Here is a 21,946-nt window from a genome sequence, read left to right on the forward strand (position 1 = left end):
AAGGTAGATTTACAGCATAATCATTGAATGCATTTCTGCTGAAAATGTCTAGCAGGTTACAGCCTGTGCAGAATGTCATCACTCCTGCAGCCAGAGTATTACTAGAAGTTGGAAATTTACTAAGGAAAAAAAGACTTTGATATGGAAGCATCTGTGCCATTTTCCATTTGTACTGACATTTTCTGTGCTTTACAAGTAATAATAATCACAATAAAAATATATTTCAGGAAATTTCATAAAGCATACACAAACAGGATGTGCCCTTCCTGTGCACAGAGTCAACAACTGTTCTGTGACGTGAAATTTCAAAACAGAATTCAACTGGGGCCTAAGTGATGTACAGGCTTTGTACTGTCCTTTGCCTGTGAATGAGTACCATAAATAGCATGGAGGTATCTGAGTGAGTGAAGAGTTTGCACTTACTGAAGCTATTGATGCTGCTTCTGTTTGTATTTAATATGATTCAAAAGTACCATCAAATCTAGAAACACCAATTTGTTTACCACATTTGAATGTGATCTGACTCGAAGAAATTGAGGAGAGATGAAGAATAGCATCTGGTTTTATTAGTTTCTAACAACCTTCACAGTATGTGGTGCTGGTAGTGACAGAAAAGGGAGACAAGATTGCACTGGCATCTTTTCTACCCAGAATGTTAATGTCAATCATGAGTAATCAAATGGCCACAGTAATTATCTTATCTGTTCCCTGTATTTGTATTGCTTGAGATGTATTTACAATGCTTCTGTTGCCACAGGATTTGTGAACATGTGCTTTAGGAGCTGCTCCTACACATTCTGTACGTGCAAGCAGGCCTCACTGGTGTGCGTCATTCCACCGACCTCATCACAACTGTGGCAGGGAGGAGCAGCCTCCTGGAGCACAGTTTGGATTTCTGTGAGAAGCCTGAACTGCAGACACTGAGCTGATGTGTATTGTGTCCTTTTGCTGTGCCTAACACGCCTTGCAGCTTGACCCATGTGCAGTGTTATGGATTGCACCATTTCTAGTACCCACCTTCCTCTCGGGGCTGGTTTATGGCTCTGCCTGAGGCACTGATTCTGCCATAAAGCCACAGTCACAGATTAGGAGTCTGATGCTGGTGGCAGACAGAAAAGAAAGAGGCTGGAATCAACAAGCCCGAGTCAATGCCAGGCTCTCATTAGTCCCTTGGCATGGGCTCAAGCCTGCAAGTACTGCTGAATGATCAAGAAAAATAGGTATTTAATTTTAAGAGCACTGGACTTTTTATTTGTGGGTGTTATGTCTGTGTGCTTAGCATGCACCACATTTATTTTATTTATGAAAAGAAAAGGAAGATTCAAGTAATTAAAAATCCCAGTCTCTTGGTGATGCTGGTGACTTAATTTCCCTGGTAAGAGCCCTAAGATCTTTTAGGAAGCCTACCATGCCAAACATTGTGTCGTGTTTAATCCTGTTACTTGTCCTTTATATGGTACTCCTGGTTGACGTCAGTGGAAACTTGACTTGTGAGAGTACAGAAGAATCAGGCTGAATGGATTTTTCCAATAGTAAAATTGAATGGAAGGAAACCTTCTGAAAGGTACCAAAATCTTATTCCTTCTTACAACATAAAGGAATGGTTTTTGCTTTTTTCTTCAAGGATTCTAACCTTTAGGGGTTTGTGTATCCCTGCATTTACTGACTGTTGATATACTGGATAGCATGCCTGGCAGACTGGAAAGTGATTGATACAAAGTATCTATAATGATCAAACAAGGAATGACTAATAAATGTGTAACATGCATTTCCATTTGTTGCCCTACATCCCAGGCATTTCTAAATAACTTCTGTGTATACAGTTTTGCCATCACATTTCCATTTTGTGGTTACTAAACCATATGAAGCATGCCAATGTGAGGATACACACTGTGTTGATCACTAATAAGCTTTAAATATTTTCTGCTTATACTTGAAAGGGTCTGAGAAATGCCTGTAATTTTTGTAAGCAGTTTCCAGCTGGTTCCGTTTGCTGTTACCAATAGTACCCATTACACAAATAGACTTTTCTCCCTCCTCTTACAAATACAAACAAAAGACACAGATTTTACAATGCTGAATGTAAATGATTAAGTCATTCTGGCGTTGTTATTCTAGATTTACAATGACCTCACTGAAAACAAAACCTAGACCCCCGTGGTTAAACCACAACAGAACAATATTAAAACCAGATTTGAATGAACCATCTTAATAAGAAAATGGGGTTAAGTTACAACGTCATTTTCATACCAAAAACTGCTCCGAGCAGAAAAAGGCAGACTTCGAACAGGACCATCTGCAAGCGCACTCGGGCAGGAGCTGCCCCTCGGGGCCAGCCCGCCCCACCGCAGCGCCGGGCCGAGGGAGGCGGCACTGCACGGAACGGAGCCGCCGCTGGAAGGGCTGCCAAGGTCCGATCCCTCCTGTCCTGCCACAGAACACCGGAGCGTTGCGCAATGGGAAAACATCTAAAATATGTACTGCACAGTTTTGTTCTCGCTAATCCAGCCTCGAGAGCGGTAGTTGAGCCGCACTCACAGTTAAGTGTGTAATACCTCTATGATAAGAATTACACGTAAACGCAGCTCGACCTGCAGCTTCTCCGGAGGCGATCAGAAAAAACGCACTACGGAGCAATAAGCGGTGACGTCCCCGATCTCCCGAAGCCTCACCACAGCACCCCTCCCCAACTCCGCCGATCTCCGCCTCCAAAACCTGGCACCTATGACAAACCCTGGCTGCAGGACCCTCTGGCACTGCCGAACTGCCCTGCCGGGCTGCCCTCTTTCCTCTTTTCCCTCCGCTCCCGGCAGGGAGCAGCACCCGACCGCCCTGCTGCGCCGCGCACCCGCACGTACACACAGACACACACAGACACAGACCGAGGGACACACGGACGCACACCCGCTCCCTCTCTCACACCGCACTCTCGCACCCGCCGCCCGCTCCGGCTCCCGGCGCGCTGCTCGGCCCAGCCGCCTGCACCTCCCAAGGTCACGGCGCCCCTCAGCGCCCACGCAGCGAAGCGCCCGCAGGTGCGCGATGCGCGGAAGGAGGGCGGAGGGAGCGCGGAGGGGAACGCGGAGGGGACGCCGCGGGCCCGGCACCTCTCCCTGCCTGCGGCCGCACCGCCCGCCCGCCTTCCTGCTGGGGGCGCTCTTCGCCGGGCCCGCAACAGCTCCGCGGCCGATGGCGGATTATAAAGGGACCGCTCTCTCCGCCCCCAGCGGAGTCTCCCTCCGCCCTCGTCCGCACTCCCCACCCCTCCTCTGGCCGCAGAGAAGGGCATGGAGTTGGCGGGAGCCTATAAAAGCCCTTGAGAGCGCTCTGAGGCCACGGTGCTGTGACAGCCTCTACGGGCAGAGAAGGGCCGCGCACCATGTCCCACCACTGGGGATACGGCAGCCACGACGGTGAGTGCCCGGCGGTGCAGGACACCTGCCGGCAGGTCCCCGGGAACCGCGCCCGGGACGTGCCCGCTGCTGCCCCGCGGAGCCCTTGCCTGGAGCGGCAGTGAGCTCGGTGGCGCTTTTTTCTCGTAACCTTGAAATGCACCTGCGCCCGGGCAGCGTGTCCGGCGCTCCGCACGCTGTGCCGGAGCATCTCCTGCTTCCCTGCTCACATTCCTTTACTTCGGGAAGGGAACGCGGGCGCTGCTCCACAGGACGGGGTGTCCCCGAGGACTCCCCGGTACAGCCCCCGCCTCAGCCGCCGAGGCTGTGCGGCTGCGGGTGCCTCGGTGCCCAGGTGGGATCTCCGCTCGCCCCTGCTGCCGCTACCGCCAGCCCTCACAAGTGGTACGCAGTTAAAGGCTGATGCTGGTGTCCGAACATCCCGATTTCCAGAGGGAGGGTTATTGCTTTTCTCCCCCGAACTTTGTGTCTTTTCCCACTGAGTTGCTTTCCGCTGTCTCGCAGGACCCGCTCACTGGCATGAGCACTTTCCCATCGCCAATGGAGAGCGCCAGTCGCCCATTGACATCTGCCGCAAGTCCGCCAAGTACGACTCCTCTCTGAAGCCTCTTAGCTTCAGTTATGATGCCAGCACGGCCAGAAACATCGTCAACAACGGGCACTCCTTCAACGTGGAGTTTGATGATTCTTCTGACAAGTCAGGTGAGACCTCATCTTGGTGTGCAGGAGGGGAATGGCAGAAATTGCTACTAAAACTTACTAAGATGTATACTATATCGATAAGGGTTTTTTAAGGATGAAAACATACCAAAATATTCTGGCTTCTGTAAGGTGAGGATTCAGCAAACAGGAAACCGATCCCGTTAGAAGAAAACTAAGGCTGTCTAGGCAGCTAAACTTCAGAGAGGTGAATTCGTTTATTTTTGTATAAATCAGAAGGATCTGGATAAGGGCTTGGCTGTGGTAAGAAAAAAATGTAAAATATTTGGCAGGAATAATTTTAGGCATAGGTTATCATAAGCTACTGATCAAATGGTTAAAAGAAGAGGCAAAATACATTGTAGGGGGAAAATGGCCTTAGAATAGCAAAGGATTACAGTTAACTTGAAGTGGAAATAGTTTCTTTGGTTATCAAAATATTATTTCATATTTCTGAAGCCAGTATGCTCCCAGGTTAGTACAGAATCAGAGGAATGATTAGGAAATACCTCTTTGTCCTTTTGTAATTCAAAAAAAGCATTATACCTGGTGCTTCTTGATGCTGGTCTTTCTACCTAAAGTGTCTGACTCTGACGCGTTCCAACAAAGTTTGCTAGCAGGCAGTCGGGTCCACCGTGTGCTCTGTGGTGAAATTAAGCACAAAATCCTGCAAAACCTTAGTAATCCTTACTGAAAGGAACAGCCTTTCTGATGGGCAGGCTGAATCCAAGCTGTCCTTGCAACAAGGCTTTTGTATGCTGTCATTGGTTGTAGTTTTTCATATGGCTGCATTTGCAAAAGTCATCACCCTGCCACAATGAATGTGCCTTTATTTTTTAATTTGGACAACAAAAACAATCCTGTTGTAAGTCACTGCCTTCTTTATACACTGCCTGATTTAACTTGCTTGAGCAAGTGTCCTGTTTTTCCTAAGTGTTTTGTTGGGCATGTCATTTAGGGAATGGTGCTGAAAGCAAATGATCTGTGCCTACTAAAAATAAGAGGTTTTTGTAACTAATGTAATACAGCAGTATAACAGATATTCAGCAGTGCTCTAAGAATTTGACTTTGTATTTTAACTATAGTTTTTATGCTGGACAATATTGAGTGGTCAGATATAACTGTTAACTGTTGTATAAATACACATAGGTCCATATATAATTTACAAAAAGTGTCAGTGTTGATATTTGAACCATTTTGAAAAGGAGAGGAAAAAGGTATTCTGACCTCTGTTTATTTGTTTGAAACACTGGGTAGCTAAAGGAGCTGCATCGTGTTCAATCTAACGGTGTCATGGAGAATAAGGTAAATGATCCAGAGTACAAAAAACGATTTTCTTCCCAGATACATGCAAGTCTACTCCTGCTCTCACTGAGCCCAAAGGAATCAGGTTCAGATCTCCACAGTGTAGAAAAACTGTTGTGTTCACTTGGTGTGTACCTAAGTCTGGAAAGAACTGTGAAAATCAGGTTGTGAGGAAAAAATGGCAGGAACATAAAATAATTTAAAGAACTGTCTGCAGGAAGAATGCTCTTTATGAGAAGTCAGTGCAGAACCAGAACATCTGTGACAGGGATCCTTTGACAAATATGCAGTGACACAGCTTTCAGAGTGGGAGGATAGGAGATGCAAGTAGAAATATTCTCAGTGTCTCTATTAGTGAAGCAAAAAATTATTATTCTTTAGAAACAAAAACCACTAAACAGATTTCTGTGAAGCTGGGTAAGGGTGGATCATTCACTACTAGACTTCCTATTGAAATTTACAGTGCATGGAATCTACCTGGCAGCACACTTAATGGCTTCATTTGTATGCGGTTAACTAGGTAACCTACTTTCCTTACACAAAATAGAGCTGTCTTTGACTTGTATCTGCTTGATTCTGAATTTGAGACTCAAATGTGAATACCCAGCTCTTGCTTAGACATCACACAACAATCACAAGGAGAAGCTGTGTGAGGTTATGTGATGTGCTGGTATGTTTTACAGAAGACAATGGAATAATATCCTGTAAATACTTCCCACAGGCTGTATTGCTTGTTTCTATGAGCTGTCCCATGTGTGTTAACGAATCATCTGTAGTAGTAGGCGCAAAATGAAGTAATAAGATCATTGTTTTTGAGTAATCTTCAAGATGAGTAACTGCATGCAAAGTAGATCCATTTCATTAAGAACCTTCAGTCTCATAACTAACAGCAAACTGAACAGCAGCTCTAGGTCTTAGTGTCTGTTTGATCACTCCTGCTCTTCTGAATATACAAAATGCAATTTAAAATATAATAAATAATATTTAATAATAAGGTAATAAATAATACCATGAAAAATATACAATTGCAATTTTAAAAACTCCAACCAAGTAGTAATAGCATAATGGAAAGAGGTATTTTCTGTTTTGTATGCTTGGAGCCTTTTGGAATGCTTTCTTGGGTTTGTATGTAGAAACTGAACTCTGAGCTTCCCCATTCAGTTGTTACTTAGTCTTTGCCTTCAGTTCTTGCAGTTGATTTCTTAATTTTCATGTCCACTGTCTTTTAATAGTAGTGGAACATAAAGTATTTGTAGGCATTCATCTTTTAAGTTCTTTAATTTCAAAAATTTATTCTTCATTTTGACAGCAAGAAGTCATTATGATAAAAGCGTCACTAGGAATAAAACTTTGAATTCAGGTTCATCCACTCTCATGATGGAACCAGACCCTCCATGTATGAGTGAAGCAACTGATGATAATTCTTAAAATGTGCTACTATAATACAGGAACTTTACAACAAAGGAGTCTCACTAAGAGTACTTCTTTTATCATATTTTAAACATATTTTACATATTCCAGTCTTCTGTAAGGACTTGTGTATCACTTCTCCCACTTTAAAAGACAGAAGTAAACAGTGACCTGTCAGAGGCATAAAACCACAGGATGTGACTCTGCTCAAAAAACACTCAAGAGCCTGAAAGATTTTGTAACATGCCTAAAGTGTGTTTTCTGTGTGAGTTTTTCCAGAGTCTTTGAGAATTTATCGAAGTTCTCAAATTCAAGCGAGATGTTCACAACGTAGACTCCGTGTTTTGTATTTTCTGATCAAGTGTTTGATGAGCTTATAAAAGAAGTCAATCAGCCATGAATTTATTCTATAACAAGAATATGAAAATATCATATTTTAGTTGTAGAATCTGACAGAAGTGAATTGCAACCATGGTGTCAAACTCTAGAGACTTGATGAAATGTGCTGGTAATTTATGCTTGTGGCTGAGTCTCTTAATTGTTTCCTTCTCCTTGCTGCTGAGCTAGAGTATTGAAATTCAAGTCAGTGTCCCAAGTAAATCTGACACTTTTGCAAATATTAAGTCATAGTAGAACTTAAAAATTATGAGAATACCTTGAAAATGAAAATACTGTATTCCCCTTGAGAGTCTTTAAGTAGTTGTAATCCAATATATTACCTGACTCTTTCTATAATTGTAAATATTAATGCATGCACTTCAGCTGTCTTGAATTATGACTCACTGTAAATAAACTAATCTATTTTGTCACAGTGGTGATTGAAGAGCCAGTGCATTAGCACTGCTCAGTTGGCAGTGAGTTTCTTTGAAAATAGGGCCACTGTTATTCTTCTACACTTCCACCTCAGCTGGTTAATGGAAGAAGAAACATGTAGGTCTGCTTAAGGCACATCTCTTAATCTAAGTCACTGCTACTGGTCTATTTTTGGGCTTCCCAGATCTAAAGATACAATATTAACCATGCCAGAATAATATTGTATGTCATCAGTATAGGGTCATGCATTGAAGGTCCACATTTCTTAAGCAATGAATGTGTTGATCCTTTGGAATCAGAAATCAGAGAACTGACTGATCTTAGATTTAGGGGACTGTATTCAGACACCTGCTTATGTCACAAGTAATCTTGTGCATGGCTTGACTAAACAGTCAGAGGTTTCAAGGGCATGTGATCTTTAAATAATTTTTCCTGTGAATTGGGATCACCAGAAGCTGCAAAGTCTGTATAAACAAGTGACTTGAGTAGTTCCAGTATTTCCAGGAACTGGAAAGGAAGATGAGAGGGCAAGATATTAGTCCTGCATGTTTCAGATCTTTGTTTCTTTTCAGAAAAGTGTCCTTCTTCGTTTACACTGGGGTGGAGTTGGTTTGTTGGTGGGCGTTGTTTTGATTTTTTAATGTTAACATGCAATTTCTGGGCAGAAATTTGACTTGGATTTTGAATTTACCAATCATGGAAACTTCCTTCTTTCCCTTTTGCTAATCCCTCCTCTAGAGGCCCTTTTAATGCAAAACCAGGAGAAACTAGTCAGCTGTTATCAGCTGGGGCCACTCGGAAAAGTTTATTTTTAAGCTGTAATGAAGCTGTGTGCCAGATGTCACGATTACCACTCTTCTCAGCTGATAATTTGTTTATTTACTTACAGGCATGAGGGACTGCTGCCTACTTAGAGGCAATGCTCACACCTTGAGTTTTCTAGTCCTTCATTAGATCTGAGCCTAGTATGAACACTGTCCAATACACAATTTTCAGTACAGTGAGCAGCCACTGCAGTAGTATTAAAGTATTACTATTAGAAATTAAATTAGTTGATACTTTCCAGAGAATTTTAAGGCTTCCAGCTTGGAAGTTGTTGTAAGCCTATATAGTGTGAAATGTGAGGGTGGAAGCCTGGTCAGAGACTCAGTACAGCATCTTGGGATTCTCAGAGAATTCCTGTTTAAGACACTGCATGAGAAATAAGCTCTGCTGGTCCCAGGGAGCTGGAGGAATGTTAAGAACCTAAATGACTGTATCCTGAAGCAGGTCAGAGTCTTCCTGGCTGCTGCCCAGTCTGGATGAAATAGTTCAACTGAGGTGAATTGGAACCAGTGACCTGCTGCAGATACACGTCTTCAGACTTGCTGTGTTTTGGCAGCTCTTTCATTCTGGTCTATCTCTGTGGAACATCCTTGTAGCCTTATCAGGCTAAGTTTCTAGCAAGGTCGAAAGTAGGGTTTTTTTCCTTATGATATACCTTTTTTTTTTTTTTTTTCTCATAGTGAAAACCATTACAGATGTTTTCTGCAAATATGAGCCCTACAGTCAGATGCTCTTGTTGCTTGTCATGATACAATGTCCTAGGAGGAATGTCTGAAAGAGATAACATAAAGAAGGAAACATCTCACAAAATGTGACTCTGTACTCCACATTTCACAGAAGTGACAGCTCACCCTAACTGAACTCTAGGCTGTCAGATGGGAAGCCCATCCTTGCATAAGAACACAAGGCTAATTCCTGAGCATCCTCATAAGAGCCTCTTTCATGTCATTAATAGTACATGGTGCTCAAGTAGGTTTTCTTTCTTGCCTCAAGTAATGCTTCATTTGCTTTGTCTCTTCGTCCTGTTTTCCATTGTACAGATGTCTGTGTACACACAAAAGCTCACCAAATATTAGCACTAATGCATGTACTATACACATGTTTACATAAACATATGCCTAGAATATTATTTAGACGTCTACAGTAGGCTGATACAAAATCAAGGTTTTCTTTGTGCTAAAGCAGTGTGTGTGTGAGAGGGCTGTTCTCAAAGGTAGATGCTTGAAATACCCTGCTGCTGGGTTTTTGTTTGGTAAAATCTCAATTAGAATTAATTCTCCAAGTCTGGAGCTTTTGGACATCTACTGTACTCTAGTGGACCCATTATTTCTGGAAGGAGAAAGTAATTAGTGATTCTCCTTTGTAGAACATTTTCTCATTCTGCATTTTTCTCAGATTGACAGACTTTACAGTAGCATTTTTTCTTGTCACACTAATTTATAGGACAGGAAGGAATTCAGTCTAACTTATTAAGCACTCTTGTGGCTCCTCCATTTTGATTAGTCCTTTGACATGTTTATTGGCTTTCTGAGATGCATTCTGTATCTGCTCTGTATAAAGAGAACATTCCATAGGAGTTAACTAAATAACAGGAATTCCCGCTGTATTCCTGCAAAAATTTAGAAGTGGATGCTGCCACTTCCTGAAGAAAGGTATGAAGTGGTCCACAGTATTTTTTTACAAGGCTGTTCTGTTTTGCATTGGAAGGATAACTGTTTACCAGCGTGCCTTTAAATAGAATGCTGGAGGTGTGTAGCCTCAGTAAACAGCTGTACCAGGTACAGCATAAACACCCTTTCATTTCTGTGTGTTTTCAGACATCCCAAGAAAGCGTAATGGAGTCAAATCAGCTTCACCTTCTGTATCCCACAGTTGGTATGAGTCACATAAATGGAAGAGTTTGTGTGCTTATTTGGCTTTCCTGAATATGTGCTGCTAATACTTGTGTTCACTTAATTTAGACTATGTTATGAGATAAGTTATCAGTGAAGTATAATTACTGGATGTTACTAGTATAACTTTTCCAGTAAAGGGTAGAAGATAGAATGGTAATAGGAAAAAAATTACCATTTCTTAATCTAAGGAAAGTAGCTCAAAATTTGTCTAGTAAGTGTCCAAACGTGGAAAAGAAGAAAGGGCACTGTCAAACTGTCACCTCTTGGGCCCATGACCAGGTTATGATGTAAACTGTCTTGAGTAAATGCAATCTGTGAAAAAATGTTTTTCCAGCTCATCTTGTGCTGAAAAACACTTCAGACAGCGTTGCATCTGAAGCTGTGATATAAAACAGACAGGATCACAGCTACATAGGTGTTTTCAGGATGGTTTTCACTAATACTGATTTCAAAAGTAAGGGAGCTAATGATGAAATGCTCCAATATGGATCAGAACACCTCCATTCTTTTTTAAGAGGGGATGGAAAGGTTGGACTTTTTTTCAACATGGCCTCAAGCTGATAGTCCTATCAGATGGAACAAAGACAGGGAAGTTGCTGATATCAATGTTGTTCTGATTCTCTGTGAACTCTCATATTTCAAAAACTGGTAGCATTTATCTATGGTTTCAAAAGCTTGTTCTGAAGAAAAAAAGCAGTTTTATCATTCCTACTTTGCCTTTTAAGTTTAGTTTTACTTTCTTGGAAAGACTGAGAAGTATTAAAAATAAAATAACTGCTTAACATAGGCTAGAACAAGAGGGCCATTCTGTAATTAAGCCTGCTGGATTTGTATTCATTCACACTAATCTAATTATTACTTTCTTTGAATGCTCTGCTGTGAGTCAAAATAAGCTAGTGCTGGATTTGAGAACCACAGAATGAGAAAAGTAAGCAAAATCTGCAAAGGGATTTTTCTGCATCTTTTGGGGTTTTGAGACTATAGCAAACTTTGTGTGGAGAAATAACACTGCAAATGAACTCAAGACCATTGCATGGTTCTGCTTTTCAGCATGCTTTCCATTGATTAATAATGGCAGATTAACCTGGGCTGTGCTAGTGCTTTCTGAGGCCAAGGAGTGGTGGAACCTCAGTCCATTTGTACCTGCAACAGCCAGCAAGACCCTGAGCTGAAGGGACCGAAACATTGTAACTCCATGGCATCATTTTAAATGAAACATGATATCGTATACATTAAATTATTTTGTATCTGTAAAGACACAGCAACCAGTTGCTTCATTTCCAAAAGGAACTGATGCCCTTCTACAGCTGCTGTTCTGAAACAAGTAGTCAGATTTGTAGCCCTGTGCTTGAAACAGTTATGCTTCTTGGCAAATAGCACATGCAGAGATGTAAAAGTAGAATAAGATAAGTTCCTGTGTGATTACTTTAAGTAGACATTCTCCTTTTGATCACATGGCTTGGAAATAGGTAGGGCAAGTCCTGGTCTGTTGGCTACAGTATTGGAAATTACATAGGTTGCAGTGGAACATCTATTCATGTTTTTCAAATAAAGATATGTGTTGGGAGACTTCTAAATATATTTACCAAAGGAGCCCCCAGCAAATGCTAGATTTGTCCACTCAACCCAAATTTTGCATGCATAGGGAACACTGGTGGAAGTTGATGTATTTTTTAGAAATCTTACTTAATTTTCATGTATTGCAAATTTTTAGTGAAATCTTTCTCACCTTGTTGTTTATATCCATGGCTGGTGTTGTCCATGCTTGTACATAATGGGACTTTTTCAAACCTGCAGCCACCTTTTCCAATCAGCATTTGATCCATGTTTTCACACATGCACGCATTGTGTTAGTGTCTAGACTAACTACAGACTGAGAGGAGAGCATCTTTACTCCACAGAATCATTTTGTGGCACATACACAGAGCACACTTACATGCAATATCTGATGTCAGCACTCTTCTGTCACTTTATTGCATATATATATATATATAGAGAGAGAGAGAGAAATTGGTCTCTTAAAATATCTAACACTTCAAATTGCTTTTTGTTTTTAAATTTTTAAATATCAACAACTTAAAGATTTAATTTTGAATTTGGATTTGAGATGCTTGGGGGCAAAAAAAAAGAAAAAAATCCCCAACCAAACCACAAAACTGGTGTGAAACCTTGCTCTGATAACTTAGATCAATAGCTCTATTTAGTAGAACTATTTGTTATTATTCTGTGCTTTATGCAGCTCTAGAGGAGACATTGTCTGTGCCCTGAGCATTTTTTAATGGTGTGACTTCATCCTGCATATCATAGTGGTGATTGGTCACAATTGCAGTAGAAGGGTAAAACTAACAAGCAGAATAAGGGAGCTTGCTCTTGTATAATTCAAAGTGTGGCTGGGAACTTCACTCAGAGCAGTCCCATAGCACAAGTAATGCCAGATAATGGAGAGCATAAATAAACAACTCATTTCCAAAAAGTCCATCTGTGTAGGCACTGCCATTTTTTACCACAGTGAGAAGGACAAGAGATTTGAATTCACATCTCTGTGCTGTCTTGTCCTGTGCCTAGTGCTTTACCTTCCTGCAAGAAGGCTAACCCATGGCTAACAGGTGTTCAGGTTTAAATTGGAACCAAAAACATTTTACTCAATCCAATCTGCCACAGGATTTGCAGGATTAAGGCTTAAATGGATGAAGTGTCTAAAATGAAAGGACAGACTACATTAGTACATGGAAGACGATTCAGTCTTCAAATGTACTTCCTTAGAATGATTCTATGTGGGCCTCTCACAAAGGGCTTTTTTAATATATTTGGTGACAGAAAAGTTACATCTTCCCTCATCACCTGTAGTACTAGCATGCCTGTTAAGTTGCTGATGAGATGCACACTGTAAAGTCACTTATGTTTTTATGCATTTATTATCGATTTTGGTGTATTGCAGTAATGTACCATTGAGGATGAATCTGGAGTAGCATGGCAGCATGCAATGAACTGTAAATCACATAAAAGACTTGAGATAGCTGTTTCAGTTCGAAGGGAGGCTTGATAACAAAAATTATGTGAGTCACTAATAAAAGGTCTTTTCTTTGCAGTGGTGCAAGGAGGAGCAATGGATGGAGTCTACAGGCTGGTGCAGTTTCACATTCACTGGGGATCCTGTGATGGCCAGGGATCTGAGCACACTGTGGATGGTGTGAAGTATGATGCAGAGGTAGGCTTTACCTTCTCCAATCTTCTTTGTATAATGAGGGGTTTTTTTTAAGTATTCCACCACAGTAGCACTTTCACTACAGATCTTCATAGGAGATGGTTACTGTAGACAATTTTGGTATGATGCCACCTTAGAACATAGTCCTTGCAAGAGCACGACATTAGACTTGTAATTTTTCTCAGCTACTTCATGTCAAAGAGAAACAGAAATCCTCACATTAATAATACCTGGTTTTTCCCCTGCTTTCTCAGTGACTCTTGGAAATTATGAAAAAGAGAATTGCAGCACATCTGTACATGCACATCCCCTTTTCCTAGCTTTAATTTTTAACATCAGAGGTATTTATAAAAGCAGCAGAATAATTTTGGGGCAGATATTTTCATATTTTGGTAGCAAAGAATCAAGGGTAGCTGTAAAGAGGGCAGACAGTGAAGTGCAATCTTTCTGTCTGGCACTCTTTGTGATACCCCTGAGACCACTTAAAACTCCATAGTACAGTCTGATACAGAAACTGAGTGACTTTAGTACCTTGCATCCTGCCTTTCCTCGTCCCCTGTTTAGAAATCTACCTCTGGTTTCTGTGACTGACTTCTAAAATATATTAACAAGTACACATTTGTGGAACATACCTGTGATTTGCATTGACAGATACAAGAAATTGCCCCCAAATTCATTGGCTCTGCTGCTTTTTCATGAGGGAAGTAGCTTTTGTCATATCTGAGAAACTTTCAATTGCCTTCTGTCTTTCATAGTACCATAATTGCTTGTTTAACTTGATTTGCAGATGTGGGGAAACAGCCTGATGAACTTAAATTAGAAATAACTTGGAAAATAAAAAGAAAGTAACATCCTGGTTAACATGACCAGGAGATTAATTTCATATTCTTTTCCAAGTGTTTCCAGTAAAGGACAGGACTGTTTTTTTTAAAAAAAAAACCTTCCAAATTGTGAGTCAAATCTGTAGTTGATATGTCTCCTCTGCTTATTCTGACACTGGCAATATATGTCAGTGTGGTAAGAACTCCAGAATATATAGCATTAAAATACTACATCGAAATCCTGTGGGCTGTATGTGGGAAAAAACTTATGCTGAAGATAACAGGAGTTTCACCACATGAAAAGCAGAATGATACAGCCACAGCTTGCCTTTAAAACTCACCAGGGACTAGGAGTGAGGAGCAAAATAAAACACATTACAGAAATCGCTTTGAATAAATGAAACTTTAAAGTAGATAAATAATTCAACAAATTCTTAACTGTACACAAAAGCTTTCAAACCTCAGCAGCAAAACACCATCTTGCTCTTAATAAATTACTTCCCTGCATCTTTATTTGTGAAGAATTCTGGATGGAATATCATCTTTACAGTACTTCTTTTTTTCTTGCTCCCAGCTCCATATTGTTCACTGGAATACAAAATATGGTAAATTTGCTGAAGCTGTGAAGCATCCTGATGGTTTAGTTGTGGTGGGAATCTTCATGAAGGTTTGTTAAACTTTTTTATTATTTGTCCAGCACATTCATTGTGTTGTGGGGAGAGCCTAAGAACAGACAATAGAGAATAAGGCAGCATTGTCCTGTAGTGTCCAAATCTGTAGCAAACTAGGTGGTGCTCCAAATTCTTATCTTCCTTTATCTATAAAAATTTGACACTGGCTATGGAGTATGACTGCCATCCATCACTGTGGCAGCCCTGTGGCATCATTCTTGCCTTCATCAAGAGAGTGATGCTCCCTTACCAGTAAAAGGTGACGTGCATAACTGACCAAGTATGTGTGAATCTGCAGTGTGACCAGCCTAAATAACACCTACTTTCATTTTCTTGTCACTGTTAAATGCCAGAGTGTTTTGTGTTAGTTGAATTGTCTTGACATCTAGCTGGAGGAGCTGTCTGCTCCAGCAGTATGTAGTATTCCATCCTGGCCTCACTGAGGGTGACTATTTTATTAGGAGGGTGACTTCCATAAAAGAAGAACAGCTTAGGTCCAAAAATAAATCCACACACTGTAAATGAAAATAGCTTCATTGTGTCCAATGTCCTTGGCTGACCCGTTTGTGCTCACTGTCAACTGGCAGGATTTTAGAGCCTGTTTAAGTCACTGTACTACTCCTATTATGTAATGAAATGCAGCTGGAAAAAAGTTTCCTTGAGAACTGTAACAGAAAACTAAACAGTTCCTTGAGAACTGTAACAGAAAACTTAAGGTGTCATGAGGATGCATGGTGATTTTAATTTTCTTATGGTTTGTGTTACAGGTGGGAAATGCCAAGCCAGAGATGCAGAAGGTTGTGGATGCTCTGAGCTCCATTCAAACCAAGGTAATACTTGCTGTCTGTGCTGATGGACACTCATCACAACTGTGCTATGTTATCTTCTTTGGAAAGTCAAGTTTTTTACTTCTTCCCAGCCTTCTGCATATATGAAAGTAAAATGAACTTTCCTGCTATCAGCACAGGAGCTCCTATAATTCTAAAAGCAAACCAGATTGGAATGAAGTTGAGGTAGAGAGCATGGAGTAGTAGAAACAGTGATTATTTCCTATCTTTGTGACTACATTTCTCTGTTTTTTTAACTGTATTTAAACCTATAGGACAGAATTCATCCTTCTAAACTACATTCCTAGATGCCCTTTCTAGTCTGTGATAAAAGATGGAAAAGGCATTTCCTCTCATCTGTGCATCTGTGGGTTAAATTTCCTTTTTCCAAGAGGGCATGCTTCTCTTGGCTATTTCTAGAGAGAGTTCAGATAAACAGTTTGATCAGGATATATAAGTTAGGGGAAAAAAAGTCTTGCTGTATCTTAAATATTGTGTGCAGTGTGTGTGATTTTAGTGTGCTGAGTAATGAGAAACTAAAAGTACTTAGTGAGTAATTAGGCACCTTCATAGTGGGTAAAGGCCAACGAGAAATGTGGACAGGAAAGGTAAAAAATGAGACTGTGCTGTCATATTTCTCATCAGGTGCCCTTTGTGGAAAAGGGATGATGCTGCTCACTGCAATGGGCTCTCCAGCAGGTCTCACAGCTTCTGTGTTTCCCATGCAATCAGTGTACGTGGCACCTGCAATCTCATTGCTTTTCAGGCAGGGTTAAATCTTGTCTCTAAGACCAAGGAACATAAATGCAACATCTGATATGAGAAGCAATATCTTGAAAATCTTGTAAGAAATGTATTGCTGAGTTGGATTAAATGTATTTAATCCAAAAGATACTATAGTTGGCATCCAACACTTGATGCCAAATTCCATTTCTGCCTTCCTACAAACGTGGAGCTTTCCTAGGAAACCTCACTGCTGCAGTCCTAGTGTGTGTATGTGTTCTCTCCCTGACATCAACCCATCTGCTTACTTTATTGTAGGGAAAGCAAGCTTCCTTTACAAATTTTGACCCCACTGGACTCCTTCCTGCATGCAGAGACTACTGGACCTACCCTGGCTCACTGACAACACCACCATTGCTTGAATGTGTGATCTGGCACGTTCTGAAGGAGCCCATCACTGTGAGCCCTGAGCAGGTAGGTTTCCAATGGATGTGCCAGTAGATGTGTCCTGGACTTGCAGTGATGGCTTCAGTTCAGCCCACCAGGTGATCTATGAAGTGTCAGTGTTAGTGCAGAGCTGTGCAGGGTATTAGCTAGCACCACATGTCAAAAATATCTGTCTGAAGGGGTGATCCTCTTCTGACAGGACTCTGCTTCTGCCTGTGGATGCAGTTTGCTGTAGAATGTAAGGTTGTCTTCTATTTGAGCACTCCAGGGAAGGTGGGGGGGGAAGCTAAAGAATTATCAGGTATTTTCCAGATGCATGGTTAGAGCTGTCATGTGGTAAAAATCTGGAAAATTGAGGCATGCATGAAAGGACCATTTGCACATGCAGAGTTAGTCCAGCATGTATTGTGTGCATCAGCAGGTTTGCTGTACATGCAATTACCTCTCTGGGTGTGCTTGCCCTGAAAAGGCCAGGTTTACAAAGCACCTGGGGACCATGTGTGCTGCATCCACAGTCTCACCCTGTGAGTAGTAGCTGTAGAGTGTACAGTAGAGCTGTAGTTGGTCTGTTGATTTTCCAGCATTTCCAGGACACTGAGCTCTTTTTGCAAGTTATTTGTCACAGAACAGACTGGGAAATCCTACGCAGCTTTGTGAAGATTCTAACAAAGCTCCCATTGTTTGGAAGAGGCAAAATTTGCAGATCCCACAAGTCTGCTACCTAAGAAAATACTCTGTTGACCAGCCTGAGAAGGATAGTCTTCCTAGTAGGAAGAAGCTTGTGAGGATTAAATCACTCTTGGCCCCAGCTTTCTGTACTATCCATTAATGAAATTATGTACAGGCAAGATTCCATTTTTGGGTTCAGATCTGTGTGCTTGAGAGATATAAATAGAATCTAGAGCCTATAAATACAAAACAGCCCTGAAGGGCTTTAGTTTAACCTTCAAGTTCCTAAGTATCTTCTATTGATGGTAGATATGCTAACAACCTGCACCTAATTCTAGGGGGTTTCTGACAGGAAAGAAAATGCAGCTGAGCTGTTTTAGAAGTTAACATAATAAAAGATAGAACATGTGATGAGGAAGATCTATTGGAAGTAATAACTATAGCAGTGTTTGATTGTCTTTAGTAAACTGCAAGGGAGCATTAAAATTGACACTACTCCAAACTATTCCTATTACTGTTGATAATCCAAAGTTTGCAAATATGGTTTTATTACAAGGCAGGAGCACACCACCAAAGTAGTGGGTTTTTTCTACTCTACCTACTCCAACCACCTACAAGTGGTAAAAGTTACCACTTATTTCTGCCTTACACATCCCTCCATGTTATCATCAATATTTCCACACTGTGTGGCAGTTTGCTTTTTCATTCCCATACTGAACAAAACAAGAAGACATAAATAAGAGTATTGATTCAAGGTTTAAGGTGGTTAGGTTTTCCAAAGCTGAAAAGAAGCTGAATAACAGTAGGGGATAGCAAGCCTGCTATCACTTGTTGTGACACAGCAGTTCCTGGCAGAGGCTGAGCTCTGAACTTTGTTCTGCTTGGTCCTGAATGTGGAAAAACCTGGCCTAGAACCTGATTTGTAGGAAATCCTGTGTCACACCTACATACATTCATCAGCACTTTTACCCATCTGTGTGAGACTATGTTTGGCATGGGTTATTATTTTGGCACAATCTTTTTGTGAGATTTGGAGATTCCTATTTAGACATGAAGGTGCTTTTGTTACATCAGATTGTGCAAACACCAGCTGTACTTTAAGAACAAGTATCATAACTATACTGTATGCTCCTGTTGATGTAAAGCAGTTTTCCCCTCTAGCAGCATTTGAAAATCAGGATAATTTGAATTCATTCAACAGCTTTATTTTGACCCAAGGGTAAAGCCATTTTTAATTGTTATTATTTCAAGTGGACTTTAAAAAACCAGCCAAAACTGTATAACTTGCAGAGGATTCTGAAAGTATTTCAATTCATATCTGGATCAAGGACAAACAGCTCTTTGCTTGTGGAGTTCAGAAAATGTGCATCTATGTCCTTGTTTTTTGTACTTTCACAGTTCTTGCCAGGATATTTTGTGGACAGGAGAGGCTGTGTCAAGGTTGGAAATGGTGTGGATGAAATGCAGACCCGTGGGTGCTGATGCCATCTCTCGCCTACTAGTACTGGCAAAACTTTGGGTCAGAGCTCTGCTTCAGGCCCAAGATGTGTAGTTTCAAATAGTCCTGCTGAAATGAGAGGATGCATTTGAGGATATTTGTGCCTTTTCCCACAGATGTGCAAACTCCGTGGCCTTTGCTTCAACGCTGAGAACGAGCCCGTGTGCCATATGGTGGACAACTGGCGCCCGTGCCAGCCTTTGAAGAGCAGAGAAGTCAGAGCCTCCTTCCAGTAACCTCAGTGCCGAGAATGTTAGGAATTGCTGTGTGTGAGGAGCCCCTTTTGCTAAGCCCAGATCAACCCTTGCCATGTGTGCCCAGGCAACATCTTGTCTCCCAGATCCATTCTTTCTTTTGCTCTGCATCTGAAATGCCGGCTATTGGAATGTGAAAGGCTCTTGGCTGAATGGGGAAGGGTTCTTAAGCTGTGGGGTTGGGGGAGGCAGGGGGTGGGTGGCTTGTGTGCATTTTGGTGACTATTACTGCCACTGACATAACAGTAAGTTGGCCACTTGGGAGAGGATATGGTGGTAGCAAAATAAGCCATTTTTAAGAAACCTCATCTACTGGTGTGATAGTACACGTAACTAACCATAACTTGAAGCTTTGTAAGAAGCACAGGAATACAGAATCTAGCTATAATTTAGAGGAAAAAAAGGTATTTTGAGAAAGTTAAGCAAAATGAATATTTAGAATTAGACTTCTTAGATTTTAAGAAACTGACATGTAAATATTTTTGAGAATATTTTGCATTTTTACCCGTGCTGTCAACAGCCTTAGTTATGTCTTAATGGTAGTGTTGGGTTTTTTAATTAAAAATGTTCTAAATTAAATGTTATCTTTAAAAGTTGTTATTACCATAGAAATAATACAAAATATCTTTTCATTGAAATAATATATGTTCTAATTTAAAAAGGAAAATAATATTGTATTTTAGATAACTTCTCTAATAAATCTATACTTCTATTTTTGCTTCCCTGCTGTTATTTTAATTCTGCTAAGGAGTCACTAATCTGTTTACATCATTGCATATTAAACATAATTACTAAACATATACCTTGAGAATTGGCTTCAGTGACACTGAACATGAATGCAAGACTATATGGATATGTTAAGAAATTTTCTCTAATTAGGTATCTTGTCTCTGATAGAGGAAGGAAGTGTTAGTTTTGAGCAATCACTATAAATTATCTTCAAAATTGAATGTATAATGAAAGATGCTCTCACAAAACTTTTGTACAAAATTCTACTGAAGAATGGGCTCATTAGATTTTGTTGCTAGCTTTTAAATTAATTTATTATGAGTTTTCTACCCCATCAGGAATCACTTCGTAATTTATAAGGTATCAGTTGGGCAGGCTATGTTCTGAAGCACCTGGATCTTGAAATGTGTGTGATGGAAATGAAGATATCTTGAAGTGCATACAAAGAGCTTCAGAAAAAATGTGTCAAATCTCAACCTTTGAGAAGCTTCTGCATGTAAAATGCCCACCATCCTATCCCCACAAAAAAAACCCAAAAAACAAAAAACAAAACAAAACAAAAACCAAAAAAAAAAACCCTAAAAAACAAACCCACAACCAAAATATGGATTTTAAAACTCTAATCCCATACCTTGACAACTATGATAACCTGAATTCAAGGCAGTAAGACTGCCTGAGGAGTGGTAATCTCATTGGTACACAAACAGCTGAAAAATTATCCAGGCTAGAACATGATAGAGAATGTGAACTAATGGCTGGGGTATAAACCTGGAAATGCCCTTGAGGTTCCAGCCACAGCTGCAATAAAGAGTTTCATATCTTATATTTCATCACACTTCAAGGTTGCTCCATAAATTATAGCTAACAGCGAAGATAATCAACATCAGCCATATATTTATCATCTTGTTTGTGCAAGTCTGTTTACCTGGAATGTTGCCAGTGCCATATGTTTGCCTTTGCTGAGGATGAAGTACTTCTGTATTCAGCCAGACAGTGCAAGCTGGTGTTCCTAGGTCACATATTTGGGTTCAGGAAGAGCATGTATTCTGTCCTACCTGTGTGGTCTACCAGGCAGCACTGGTCTTTTTTCTTTTTCTGGAAGTAAGCCAGAACCATAGAACAACACCTCAAAATCCTTACCAAAAATAAACCCTTTCCAGCCCTCTTCAGAATAAAATCATACATGAACTTACCACAAATTCACACTTTGCGGTTTGATTGAGTGCAATGGATAGATAACCTGTTCCAAGGGAGACATCTATTAAGTCCAACCTGGAAATAAAGAAAGCAATTTCCTTGGCAGTCATGATTTGTTTCCTGAACTGTGAGTTCAGTTAAGATAATGGTGAACAGAAGCATTCAGCTCTTCTTTCTGACCTTATTTACTAACTGCTCATATAAAGAATTTGTCATTAGGTCTTGCTGTTGTTACACAGCAGACTTAACACCTATTCTAACATCATCCTGTTTTAACTGGAAAACTGTTGCTAAATTCATAATGTAAATTAAGAGATCACTTTGGTCATGGAACCAAAGATGTTCCAGCACATATAAGTGTGTTACTGTGGAGTAGGCAGCTCTGATTAAAGGGAAATTCACTTAGTAGGAAAAATAATAAGGGCTAGTGCATTAATTTGATATCACCCTAGGATAGTCAGCCAGCACTTGGATGGGGGAAAGAGGGAAGCACATTCACTTGCAAACTGTTCATTTTGCACAGTTTGTGATCTTGTCTGGCACTT

General features: G+C 40.7%; 1 protein-coding gene across 1 annotated transcript; it reads left to right on the forward strand.

The window, feature by feature from the left end:
• Positions 1–3,241: 3,241 nt before the first annotated feature.
• LOC103813316 (carbonic anhydrase 2) lies at positions 3,242–20,187 on the forward strand. The gene is made up of 7 exons (XM_009086571.4): positions 3,242–3,413; positions 3,918–4,115; positions 13,450–13,568; positions 14,961–15,053; positions 15,825–15,887; positions 16,926–17,081; positions 19,338–20,187. Exons 1-7 carry the CDS (start codon positions 3,380–3,382, stop codon positions 19,455–19,457), a joined length of 783 nt encoding a protein of 260 aa, XP_009084819.1. The 5' UTR covers positions 3,242–3,379; the 3' UTR covers positions 19,458–20,187.
• The last annotated feature ends 1,759 nt before the right edge of the window (positions 20,188–21,946 follow it).

Source organism: Serinus canaria, chromosome 2 (genome assembly GCF_022539315.1).
Source record: "Serinus canaria isolate serCan28SL12 chromosome 2, serCan2020, whole genome shotgun sequence".
Classification (NCBI taxonomy): Eukaryota; Metazoa; Chordata; class Aves; order Passeriformes; family Fringillidae; genus Serinus; species Serinus canaria.

Coding starts and splice junctions, on each gene's coding strand:
- LOC103813316 (XM_009086571.4), top strand. CDS start 3,380: ATGTCCCACCACTGGGGATACGGCAGCCACGACG. Junction 15,054..15,824: donor TGGTGGGAATCTTCATGAAG/GTTTGTTAAACT, acceptor TTTGTGTTACAG/GTGGGAAATGCCAAGCCAGA. Junction 17,082..19,337: donor TCACTGTGAGCCCTGAGCAG/GTAGGTTTCCAA, acceptor CTTTTCCCACAG/ATGTGCAAACTCCGTGGCCT.